The sequence below is a fragment of the Aquarana catesbeiana genome, linkage group LG05 (assembly GCF_042186555.1).
Source record: "Aquarana catesbeiana isolate 2022-GZ linkage group LG05, ASM4218655v1, whole genome shotgun sequence".
NCBI classification, from domain to species: Eukaryota; Metazoa; Chordata; class Amphibia; order Anura; family Ranidae; genus Aquarana; species Aquarana catesbeiana.
Genome location: NC_133328.1, coordinates 301,909,441 through 301,923,554, shown reverse-complemented (window position 1 = coordinate 301,923,554; position 14,114 = coordinate 301,909,441). Strand labels below are relative to the sequence as shown.

General features: G+C 38.7%; 1 protein-coding gene across 1 annotated transcript in view; it reads right to left on the bottom strand.

Moving 5' to 3' along the window:
* LOC141144794 (dynein axonemal heavy chain 5-like) overlaps positions 1-14,114 on the bottom strand; it is a 454,887-nt gene that overhangs the window by 307,585 nt on the left and 133,188 nt on the right. The window contains exons 35-36 of the mRNA XM_073630823.1: positions 10,530-10,729; positions 8,263-8,416 (exon numbers count right to left, since the gene is read on the bottom strand). Coding sequence (XP_073486924.1) covers positions 8,263-8,416; positions 10,530-10,729 — 354 coding nt within the window. The remainder of the gene's footprint in view (positions 1-8,262; positions 8,417-10,529; positions 10,730-14,114) is intronic.

Below are 14,114 nucleotides of genomic sequence, written 5' to 3'. Positions count from 1 at the left end.
TGCATATTTGTGTCCCCAAGAGAGACCCCCTGTATATTTGTGTCCCCACCAAAGACCCCCTGCATATTTTTGTCCCTATCAGAGACCCCCTGAATTTGTGTCCTCATCAGAGACCCCCTGCATATTTGTGTCCCCATCAGAGCCCCCCCTGCATATTTTTGTCCCCATCAGAGCCCCCTGCATATTTGTCCCCTTCAGAGACCCCCTGCATATTTGTGTCCCCACCAGAGCCCCTCCACACACACTGTGTCCCCATCAGACCACCTCCCGCCATAAATTTGTGCCCATATCAGACGCCCCAGTGCACATTTGTGTCCCTATCAGACCCCCTGATGCACATATGTGTCCCCATCAGAGACCACCTGAATATTTGTATCCCCATTAGAGCCCCTTACATATGTGTGTCCCCATCAGAGATCCCCTAAATATTTGTGTCCCCATCACAAACCCCCTGCATATTTGTGCCTCATCAGAGCCCCCAGACACATTTGTGCCCCCATCAGACCCCGTCCCACATTTGTGTCCTTATCAGACGTCTCGATGCACATTAATGTCCCTATCAGACCCCACAATGCACATTTGTGTCCTCATCAGAGCCCCCTGTTTGTTTGTGTCCCCATCATAGACCCCCACATATTTGTGTCCCCATCAGAGACCCCCTGTACATTTGTGTGCCCATCAAAGACCCCTGCATGTTTATGTCCCCATCAGAGACCCTGCACATTTGTGTCATCATCAGAGAGCCCTCCCCTTCTCCCCAACAGCACCAGCAGTCACATTTGTGTCCCACTTACATCGGTGTCTGGCTTCAGCGCAGTTCTGCTGCATCTCCCGGTTTCCGCCCGGTTGTTACACAGGCGGGTGGTGTGCAAAATTACATCGGTAAAGGACACTGATGCTAACAGCAGGTAGGGAGCCGGGAGGTGCAGCAGGTTCTAGCCGGTGGTTTTAGCAATCAACAACTTAGTGTCCGGGTTGGCGTGCTTTGTTGGGTTGCAGAACCTGCACTGCATACTGCCAGGGGTGAGTATGCAGCGCAGGTCCTACCCAACATTGCTTGAGCAGAAAATGGCCGTGAGCACTCAAGTTGCAGGCCAGAAAAAACATCCCAGCAGGCCAGATGTGGCCCGCGGGCTGTACTTTGGAGAACCTTGCTTTGTATAGTGCTATTAGGGATATGTCAAATATGATTTCTTACATTTTTTTTGAATGGCGGTTCCATAACTTTCTATGTGTTAGCTAGATCATAGGGTCAGGACATCGCTTGTAGCCTGTCTTTCCAGACCTTATCTGAGGTTGGTAGCTTCCCCCTAAGATGACACATCCATGTCTCCTTGATTCAAGAAATGTACATTTACCTCTCTATTTTATGGGATATGTACAGTATAGCTGTTAATTGTTTTTATGTACCAATCTCCTTTGCAAAAATCTTTTTCTCATGTATACGGGGCTGCAACCCCTCTTCTTTTGTCAGTGTAATGACATCAATGTTTTTTATTCGTATTACGTAAACTTAAAAAAAGTATTTATAAAAGAAAATGGAAAAATCAGGCACATTTGACTTGCAATAGAATTTTTTGGGCTTGTTCACATTGTGTGCAGGGACATGCATTTTTCTAACATAGGTCTCTCCAAGGACACAAAAAAAACAATTTTTTTTTTTTATGTGCCCTGTTTACACTACAACACTTTTGTCATGTGAGTTATTTTCTGCTCAAAAAATACATACATGTTGCATATTCCTGCGCAGAAAAAAATATGCACGTGATTCTAGTGTGGTATGAACCAGGCACGTAGAAAACGATTGTTTCTTTTGTGTCCTTGCAGATACCTACGTTAAAAAAATGCACGTTTCTGCATATGGTGTCAACAAGGCCTTAATGTTGTATTGTAGTATGGGCGCACTAGGTATGCATGTTTTCTACTACTAGAAAGTGGAGGAAAAGCAGGAGGTGCTTCAGGCATAATGTCACAGTAGATGTAATTTGCTGACAGCTTAAAGTGATTGTAAAGGTAAATAAAAAATAAAAAAAACAAACAAACATGTCTATACTTACCTGCTCTGTGCAATGGAATTGCACAGAACCGCCGCAATCCCCCGTTTCTTGGGTTCCCTGCCTGCGCTCCTGGCCACTCCTCTGTCCAGCGCCCCCATGGGAAGCTGCATTCCATGGGGGCACTCGTGCACGCTTGCATCTGAACCCTGCTGCTGCTGTCCGCTAATTGCTTAACCCTGGGGTACATGTTATCTTAGGGGTATGGATTTTCCCAAGACAGAAAGAAACAGACAGCAATTAAAACATTGTCAGAAGTAATAAGCCTTCCCCACTTTACCTGAAATTTATTTTTTTCTTTGTCTCTGACCCCATTAATATTTTTTTCCTGAAATTGGTTAAAAAAGCAAGGGTGCAGAAAGTACACATTGTGGCAGATCTTGGTGATGAAAACTCGTGGTATGGATCTTGGGGGAGTATTTCAGCTCAGGAGGGGGGCAAAAGGGTAAGGAGATTTTTGAGTTTCCTTACCCTTTATACATCTTTTTGCCTGTTATGAATTACAACTGGCCACTGCTCCCTGTAAAACTCCATCTAATAAAGCCCAATGCATTTTGATATGCAATATTTACAGTAACAACCTTGTCCAACGGCTAGAATTTAAAAGGCTTTGCTTTTAATGCCAATGGTCTAAAAAACATTTATTCAATTCCCATAAACATTTGCTTTTTTTATATAAATTATTGGATTTGCAAAGGTTTTATTTTATAGATGTAGCCATTTGGAAATATGTTGTAACCATACATACACTTCAAAGGGGCTTTATCAGTTTCTTGTGTATTAACATCTGTTCATACATTCACACAAATATATAATAGATGCAGTAACCAAGGCAACTTATATCTTTCTTGACAATCACTGGCACAAGGGACATCTACCCTTTGTTCACTGCTGTGTCATGGGCTGTTCCTACAGCGATAACATGTGTGACCGTGCTTACTATTCGCATACTCTTTTTTTCTTCCCTCTATACGAGGCTAAGCCAGAAATGTATACATTTGCTGCCAGCGTATACTTTGTATACACTGGTTGCTCCAACAGAATAAAAATTGCTTTTGCATTCATTTGACAACATTTTAAACATAGCAAAATGCACAAAAGTGTACACAATTTCTAGTCTCAGTGGTGTAAAGATCCACTAAGTGGGGCATTATGTCCTTGTGCATTCTGCTTTTCACAATATGAATACATCTTATTCTCTTCCATGCAAGTTATTTTAACTTCCACTGATAAAGATCATCTATAATGTATAGAAAGCATACAGTTTGCATAATTATAACATATCTATGACTAAATTAGTCCAACTAATCCAAATGGTTTTGTACTTTTACACATTCTGCAGTTAACTTAAGTAAAACTCCAGGAACAAAAAAGACCACTATTTATTCCCACTGTCTTTTTAATGAATCAGAAATAATTATCTGTATTTTTTAAATAGATAATAAAAGCACCTGAATATAAGGCCCCTTTCACAAGGGCGCCTCCGTGCAACGGATTCGTTCCGCTGATCCCCGCTGAGCAAGCAGATGACAGGTCCGTCTCCGCTCACTGTGCAGAGTGGACATGAACACAGTCCCACTCTCCTCTATGGGGTACTCGGATAGAAACTGACCACCTTTCCATTTTCATTCATTCCTATCCGATCTGATCCGCCAGACGGATGGAAAATAGGACTGTCCAGACATCTGTCTGGATTTGGTGGGCAGGATTGGACCGGATAGTGGCTGATGTGTACGCTGACATCCGCCACTCCATAGGGGAGACAGCAAGGTCAGATCAGGTCCACCTGAAAAACTGACAGGCGGACCTGATCGGACAGCCCATGTAAAAAGGCCCTTTAAAGTAAGCTTCTTTTCATTTCTTCTTTTCATTTCTGAACAACAGGTTGCTAATGAGAGGGGAAGCACTGTGAGCCATTTAGGCTATACTGCATTGCACAGCATTATCAATCTGGGGACCATGTGACCTTGCTGGCAAAAGGCAGGAGCAAAGTGGTGACCCCAAAAGAAGGGTGATGGTCTTTTATTGTTCCACCAGCAACCTGGGGGCAGCTCAGTGACCAAGTTATATTACCTAAAATAAAAGAGTGGGGGTAAGACCCTCTGAAGTTTTTAATGCTCTTTGTGTCTCCATTAGTAAGATACACCCCTCTATTTGTACTGATGACAGTCCCCAGGATAAGGGATAAGGAAAAATCTTCCACTGTGGACACTTGTTCCAGGAACTGTCTGGAAATCCCTTCACTTTTTAAGATTTTCTCTAACTTCCTGTTGCGTCTCTGGGACAAGCAAAGAAGGGAAATTTCCCCAAGGGGACACAACAAAAAAACTTGTCAGGGGTTTTAACTCTTCTCTACTCTATCTAAAAACTAAATGAAAATGTTTCAGCTATACACTTTAGCTGCAGTGGAGAAAAACAAGATCGCTGTCCTAGCTGTCCATCAGGAGGTACCATGCTCACAAGACTGGCTGAACATAAATAAAAGTCTTTTGGCAGTTTGGACATGTTTAAAAACAGCAGTGGCACTAAAGTAATTTAATTTTATATTTTAAAAGTTTAACCTCCCTGGTGGTAATCCCGAGTGTGGCTCGGGGTGAATTTTCATTACCAAAAGCGGTAACCCTGAGCCACTGCTCCTGGGAAAGTTATTTACCTTGTCCCCAGGATCCTGCAATGTCCTCCTGTTGTGTCCATGGGCTGTGTCCTCCGCCCAATGTACTGTGTGCTGGGCTCTGTTCCCTGTGAGCGTCGCGACGCACAGGGACGGAGCCGGGCGTCAAATTCAAAAATTGCAAAAAACAAAACACATACAGTAATGTAATCTGTAAGATCACAGTGTACTGTATCAAATCATTTCACATCCCTTTTGTCCCTAATGCTTTGTCCAGTGCCCTGCATGCAGTTTTATATTATATATACTGTTCTTTCTGCCTGGAAACTTCAGAATGTCCATAGCAACCAAAAAGCGTCCCGTTACACCAAAATCGGTTTTAGACCAGCTAGAAAACAGCAATAGTAAATTAGAATCACTTGCAGAATTGAGCGATAGTGATTCGTGGGGAAATTCGTCATCAAACACTGAAAGTGAGGACAGCGATAATTCTGCAACTGAGCAAATTTCAGTGTTTTTTTTTTTTTTTTTTGTAAATTACCTTTTAGTAGGTTTTATGACATACAAACAACAATAACCCGCATATCGCTGAAACAATCACTGGTTACAGAGTAAAAAACATACCAGTGTAGAACAACAAAAGTCACAGAAAAACAACAAAAACAGCGAATAGAAAAAAACAAAAAAAAACAAAAAGGGCAATAACACAGCCCTAGTATAGCTTTGCCTAGACAGATGTGTACATTATATTGTCCTCCTGCTGGAGGTGTATTTCATAGCTATTCAGTGCGGTGACCCCCTGTCCAATACTACAAGAGAAAGTCTGCTTATGCGGTCTTCCTCCTCCCCACATAACCCCCACCAGGAGAAAAAATGTCAGTGTTTTTGAATTAATAGGAAAAGTGCCTTCGCGCTACTATGGATGAGTGCAAAATATTCATAAACAATTTAAAAGTGAAAGTGCATAAATAAATGCAGCAAAATCTATTAGTGTGACACAAACCACTGATCAAATGAAATAAATAATAAGGTGATTCTGTGCAGATATTAAAATAGTGCCAAATTGATCAATTAAAATATTTTAAAATATTTTAGGAGAGCATCCGAATTATTTCCATATTGTATAAAACCACGTGATATATTAGAAAAATTATAAAAAATGTATACAAAATTAATATATCTCTAATAGGAAATATTCAATCAATAATCTAGAGTCCCCAGATGAAGTTGTGTGAGACAACATAACGCGTAGGGATTGGCCGGATAGAGCCGCGACTGGAAGTGACGTGAGTAGGCGAGGAACAACGCCTAATTTGTTCCCTGTGTTTTTTAACTTTGCTTTGTGTAAGAGTATATGCCTTTTAATAAATACCCTTTTAAAAAAAAAAGCCTGATATACTACACTATTGGAGCCCCCCCCCCCCCCTTCTCTCTCCCTGTCCCCTCTTTACGGAGGTACCGCCCCATTTAACAGGAGAGAGTAACTGAACGTGGCTAGGTGAGAGGAAACAGCATTATGATATGCCATCCAGAGGAGTGATGATCACTGTCTAGGAAAAGCGAGGGATCCCCCCAGTGGTGACGGCGGTAACTGCATGCTATCACTAACCTCAAGGTAAGAGTTCTGGGAGACTAAACACATAAAGGAGCCACAGTAGAAACATTTGGAACAATCATCCTTACCTGATCCTAAATTCATAGAACTGTATTATCCTTTACCCACTATAATACTTGTTTGACTTCCTCTAGATTGCATCATACCACTGTCATAGAGACATTTAAAGTGAAATTTATCAAGTCCAGACTATACTTATTTCATCTATATAATTCCATTTGTTTGGATATATAATCATTTGTTTATTATTGACACTATTGTCTGCCAAGCACTGAGAATTCACATATGGACATTATCATTGCTATATAGATTATTGATTGAATATTTCCTATTAGAGATATATTAATTTTGTATATATTTTTTATAATTTTTCTTATATATCACGTGGTTTTATACAATATGGAAATAATTTAGATGCTCTCCTAAAATATTTTAAAATATTTTAATTGATCAATTTGGCACTATTTTAATATCTGCGCAGAATCACCTTATTATTTAGTGTTTTTGAATTAATTACAATATTGAATAAATTGTATTATTATTTGTTATAATTATTGATAGTTATTTATTATATTATCATTTATGATTTTGTGTTTCAAACTTTATCATACCCAGGTTGTCTACTAGACTCTTGTTTGGATAGATTTAAGTGAGTTAGTCCTAAGAATTACAGGCCTACAATATAAAACGCCAAATTTCCATGCGAAACAATGTACCGCTTTGAGATGCAAAAATCTGACATGACCACCAGGGAGGTTAAAATGTTTGCTTTCTAATTAACATATTTTTATTTAAAATACATTAACAGCATTGTAAATATAATGCAGCATTCTGAAATTCATCTATTTTTTTTTTGGTACATAAAGCTATGAATATTTGACCAATGGACTAAAAGCTTTGTGTATTAAAGAGCTTTCGGGGAAAATACCAGTTATAGTGTTGGCTCAAGCTGGACTGCAATGGTGGACTACAACTCTACAGCCTGTGTCCATTTAAAGAACTCTGAGGCTGATTTACTAAATGAGGTGGGAATTCTCACTCCTTTTCCTTAATGTGAAAAGCAAACGGGTAAATACAAATTTGCCTATTGCTTGGTTTAATAATTAGAGTGAATATACACTAAATTTATTGAGTGAATATTTCTAACTCCTTTAGCACACAAGCTCAATTACATGTTTTTGGTTGAGATTTCTATTCAAACATTTTACTTATATTTACAGATAAAACCAAAAAACTGTTTTAGGGGTTGCCTGTACATCTCAGTTTTACTCATGTGATGATATATTCTTCCTAAAACGTTTGTACTGAACAAACCTGAGATTTTTTAAATAAAAAAAAAAAAAAAGAATTACTTCTTGGGGCCTGTTCACAGTTGTTAATTTCCTGCTGTAAAAAAAAATATATATATATTTTACTGTATAAAACCCATTCCAAGTAGAAATCCTATTCATTCCTATGTGTGTTTTTAAAGGAAAACTATACATGCCCATTTGCACTTACATGCATGCATTACCACACTCACTGTAGTTCACGCATAGGTGTGAATGAACCCTGACCCTATATGCAACAATTCTAAAAGAACTAGGTCACCAAATCAAGTGTACCTAAATGAAGATTTCCCCTCTGTTACTGTCTGGGGAACAACTCACAATTTGGGATTTTCTTTTACTTTCACTCTTGATGATAATAGTAAACTGGACAAATAGAGAGGATGAATCTCTCTAATGGGGGCAGAGGTAGCAATAAAAAAAAATTGTTGCCTTTAGTTATACTTTAATAATTCCTCAGGCCCTGTAGAAGCATGACATATTAATTTGACACATCATCTTCGATCTTCAGCATTTCAGCATCCAGGACTACTTTTCACTTGGTCTTTCCTTCCCTTCTTTGGTGTTCTTTGCACCTCTACTTGAAATCACCTATATGCAGTGCCAATGCCACCTTCTGGATTTGCATATAACAATTATTCAGACAGTACACACCTGAGGTAGTTGCTTCGCAATGTCACCACCAACAAACACAGCCTCCAGGTAAATCCAGAGGTTCTGCACATTAAGCCAGTTCTCTATGATCTCTGTTGTGTTGGATAACTTTTGCACCCACTGTTGTATTGTTGGCTTAAATGGTGCATTATACCTGTTAAACAAAAATTTCATAATTGATTAAATGAAGAATTCTGTAGAGGATTTTTACCTGCAAATACTGTAAGTCAGTATGATTCCCTTTGCCCATAGGAATCACAGGTTAATTGGTAACCATGACTGTACTATTAAGGCTCGACATAGACAACTTTGTTTTCTTCACTCAACCAGTGGATTGAACTAAAAAAACTGACCCAATTCACCCATACACACATGTGAGGTGGATGGGAGAATCCTTCCCACTGTGTCATTATATTATGACAGTGTGGAGACATTCCCGCCATCAGAATACACTGATCAGCACTGCAGTCTATAGACTGAGATTTTAAATACCCCTGTATACTAAGTGATACATGAATGGTTTTAGTCAACATATTAGCCCTGTCCAGGAAAAGAAAGATCTATAATTTACCTGAAAATAATTTTATATGAGAAAAGAAAGAATGATAGGGTTGGATAAATGTCAACATGTTTGTGTTCCTAATTCCAAGCATTTCATAAACATTGATCAGATCTGTACACAGGAATAGAGGTGTCACACCAAACTCAAAATAAATGTCAGCTAGTGATAAGTGTACTATTGTTTAGATGCTCTTAGCCTGCTGGGAGTTTTACCGTTTTTATCTCTATGTCTGTCCATTTAAAAGCCATTTTGTCGATAGGATAGATCCACATATAAAATGTAACCTTTTTAATGTTACAAAGGTTTGCAGTGTGTGATCTTATTTATGATCGCAGAAATTAAAATGTAGAGCTTAGATTACAATTCGAAAATACTCAACCAGGAAAAATAATAAAAAGCGCAGAAATGTTTGCATGCAATGGCAAATATTTAACAACATACCTTAATCACTTGCCGTCTGCCATATAGCAAAATGACAGCGGCAAAGTGGTTTCAATATCCTGACCGGACGTCATATGATGTCCAGCAGGATATCAAGCCCCTGCGCACCCCCGGGGGCGAGCATCGCGGCGATCGTTGTTGCGGTGTGTCAGTCTGACACACCGCAACACCGATCTAGGTAAAGAGTCTCTAACAGAGATTCTTTACCACGAGATCAGCCGTGTCCAATCATGGCTGATCACAGTGTAAACAGGAAGAGCCGTTCATCGGCTTTTCCTCACTCACGTCTGTCAGATGCGAGTAGAGGAGAGCCGATCGGCTGCTCCTCTGACAGGGGGGTCTGTGCTGATTGATTATCAGCACAGCCCCCCCCCAAAGATGCCCACACTGGACCACCAGGGACACCACTAGGACCACCAGGGATGTCACCACCAGGTATGCCACCCAAGACCACCACAGATGCCAACCAGTGCCCACAATGGATGCCAATCAGTGCCCACAATGGATGCCAATCAGTGCCCACAATGGGCATCACTGATTGGCAGGCATTGTTTGGCACTGATTGGCATCCATCCGTACCATCAATTACTGTACATCAGTGCCACCTATCAGTGCCCATCCATGCCACCTATTAGTGCCCATCTGTGCCACCCATCAGTGCCAAACTGTGCCACCTATCAGTGCCTATCCGTGCCCCCTATCGTTGCTCATCCGTGCCACCTATGTGTGCCACATATCAGTGCCACCTCATCGGTGCCCATCAGTGCCGCCTTATCAGTGCTCGTCAGTGCAGACCCATCAGTGCCCATCAGTGAAGGAGAAAACTTACTTATTTACAAAGTTTTGTAAGAGAAACAAAAAACTTTTTTTTTTCAAAATTTTCTGTCTTTTTTTATTTGTTTAGCAGAAAATAAAAATCCCAGAGGTGATCAAATACCACCAAAAGAAACCTCTATTTGTGGGAACAAAATGATAAATATTTAGTTTGGGTACAGTGTTATATGACTGCGCAATTGTCATTCAAAGTGCAACAGCGCTGAAAGCTGAAAATTGGTCTGGGCAGGAAGGATTGAAGTGGTTAAAGTACCTGCATAGGCAAAACATAAAACACTCCAAAGAGATTCAGGTCCACAGTTAAGCCGCGCAAATGTTATAAAATTGTCTAGAACGGCTTCCACACTTTGTCCTATATTACATTATCAAACACTCTGCATTAATATGGTAGATATTGTGACAAATGCTTTAGTTGATATCTGTTGTTTACCTGTTACTCATAATGGACCCCAATATCATGAGACTGTCTTCCATCAGAGCAATTTTCTCAGAGGTATCTGACCCTTTCAATAGCAGTTCACCTCTTGACTTGAACTGGGCAAAAGTGAATACATGGGCACTCCATTCATTAATAACATTTTTCAGTTTGGCTTCAATGTCTTTTTCTTTGACGGCACTGATACATATGTCCTGCAAGGAAAACAAAATAAGACAGGAATAAATCTTCACATTCCTTACCAATACAACTTTAAGTCCAATGGTTTAATGGTTTAAACCTCCCTCCAGCTGAATTATGGTGTACAAATAACAAACGGTATAAGTTTTCATAAACCTATTTCTCATGACACCACTCCACATCAATGATAATTGTTTTCTATGTGCTTTGCTCACACCATAGACTATAAAAAGTTTGCGTATTGGGGGACAAGGTGGTAATCTGAGCTTCTAAAACAGCTTTTGTGATATGCGCTTCCCTTTCTTCACTAAGGCTCCGTTAACATCTAGGTGAGAGTTTGTGCATTAATGCATGTGACAACATGTGCGGCATTAGGGCAGATCATTCATTTAATGGGGCTGCCCAATGCCCTCAAACCGCACCAAAGACGTGCACCAGAACACATGGTACTTTATTACAATGTGTTCCGGTGCACTAAAAACACCTGTGCTCTAGCAAAGTGCATTGAGGTGCCATTAAGAATGAATGGGACTGCAGTGCAACTACAATAAGGACATACATTTTTTGAACATTGTGGAAATGCACACTATTTTGTACGCATTCCCTCAGTGTGCAGATGTTAAAGGAGCCTTAAAGTAAATCTAAACAAAACATTCGGTTTTCATTTTGGATAGACCAGGGAATGGTTTTGTGGTTCCTTGTATTTGGGAAATATCTATTGATTTTTTTTTTTTCCTATAGACCAATGATCTCCAAACTGCAGCCCTTAGCTTGCCTTTGTCCAGCTCTAGGTGAGCTATTCCTTCCACTGATTCAAGGCACTATTCCTTCCACTGACACCAGCAATAGGACATAATTCCTGCCATTGACACCAGTGATGGGCCACTATTTCTTCCCCTGATACTATTGGGGCACTATTCCTCCCACTAATACCAATGATGGGGCATTGTTTACCCCATTGATATTGGGTCATTTTCTGGTTACACTGGTCACAGTTCGCCCCCCCCCCCCAAGTCTGAAGGAAAGTAAACTGACCCTCTGATTAGAAAGTTTCGAGAACCCTGCTATAGACAAACAGTGTGTAGAATTTCAAATGAAAATTCCTAGGAAAAGAATATTCTAAGAAAATTTGTGCATTTTTCTAATCATTAGTGGGTTAAACTGACGTTTATTTTCGACTGCAGTTACAAAAAAAGGAGAAGGATTGAAATGTTTTTTTCTAATTAATGTATGTGGTTTTCATTCAGTAAAGTCCATTCATTCTAAAATCAACTGATAAATGCACATGAAATCTTTCAAATGACATTCGAAAGTTCTGAGAATTTTTGTATGAATTTCCAAGAGTTTTCCTAAGAATTGTTGTTCATAATGTTATCCATTTATGGTCAGCTTTAGACAATTGTTACTGGAGCAAGAGCACCCACTGGAAGATTTCCTTCTATTCCTATTCCAGAGACAACTCAAAGTTTTGGATTACCCATCACTTTCAATCCCAGTGACATTGGACTATCCCATCCCAGGAAAAATAGAGAGAGTGCACCTCCCTAGAGGAGACACAAACAGAAATAAAAACCTGATTGGATTTTTAACATGTAGCTACTCAAATCAAAAGAAAAAAAAAACGTTTTTGCTTTAGATACATTTTACTCAAAATTTTGGACTGTATAGGACTGCTATCAAGCAAGCAGCATCCAACCAGTTGGTTACTATTTAGTCATTATTTAATGAATCATATGCACAGAAAGCCCTCACTGTTTGGCATATGTGACCTAGCCACCAAACAGATTGTCCATTACATTTCAATGATTCTATTATAAATACTTGATAGTGCTCTCCTTATTGCAATAATCATGTGCCATGGATGAGGCAAAATGATTGAATTTTTGACAGAGTGTCATGAGTCACATTTTGCCTAAGGCAGCAAACATGGTAAATAGGACCCCGAGTTGCAATATAACTTGGCCCTGCATAACAATATCATTTATTCTGACTGGAAAGCAACTTCAGCAAACTTCTGATATGAACCATAAAACCAATAGCAAAAGCAAATGTTTCAGACCAAGAAAACTGAAAAAGTGCTTAGTTTATTTGCATCCAACACTGTTGTTTTTACACTATTTGTCTTACAAATATGTAGAATATTTATGGCCATTTTATTATGCTCTATGTGTGATTGCTCAATTGCTTTTGTAACATTTGCAATTATCTCCATTGTGCTGTCTACCAAGATGGAATTAATGATTAGCTTAACCATCTTTCCTCTACGTAATCAATACACTACATGTGGCAAACTTCATTTAGCATACTTGTTTCTAAATGTGTTGCTCTTGTGTAACTGCCTCCTTTAAATGTCTTTAACATTTTTATAATTTTTAACACTGGTTCATGTAACTGCTATTCACAAATGTTATATATTCTTGGCTTTTGAAAATGTTTATATTTGTAGTAAAGATTATTTAAATAATTACAATATAATTATAATAGTGTGATTTAGTCATTTCAACATAGCTAAAGAGGGAGTTCTAATTAATCACAAAGTAAAAAAAAATATTATTTTTATTATTATTAAGCAATTACGATACATAATTAGCTGTTGAAATTCTTTGATCAAATGAGAATTGTTATTATTTAAAAATATATAAAATAGGCAAGTAAAGATAAAATAAAAAAAATTCTATCCAGGAACCAATATGGGATATTGTATTCCAGCTATAAATTGTTTCGTAGCAATCTTTTCACATAAACAAGAGTCATAAGTGCTGCAATATTGACTCAGAGAAGGATTGTGTTTGATCTATTTATGTTAAATAATAGAAATAGCTGCTAACAAGATGGATGGTACTCTAAAAATTATCTAGTCAGAAGGTACGGTCATTCTGATGTCCAATTTCTCACTCTTTGTACAAACCAATAGATCTTGACCTTAGGACTTCAGGTAAACACTTTTTCAGTAACACTACAGAGTAATTAGGATTAGTGTTTAGAATGAATACTCATAAAAGCCATTAGCCGTAAATGAATCACTTCTTAGTTTTTTGTGCCTTTAGATCTATTAATTTAATAAAAGAGATATAACCTGCAAATTGCAAACATTCAGTGTTTTGTTTGCCTTTTGATGAGTGAGAACATTTTTCTATGAACATTTTTCTAATTTTACTTGTGAAATATTGAAGTTCTACCAGCCAAATAATGCATTTAAAAGCGCAAAGCTATTTGCATAGCTAATTGATGTAGGGAAAGAAACAACCCAATATACTCAAGAAGACAAGTAACGCACTGCACAAACAAATGAAGAATAGCACAGCTCATATACTCTCATTTGTTGGACATAAATATTCATACAACAATTACATCTCCACATGCTTCAATTTGCAGGCAGCAATAGCTCAGCTCTTTCAA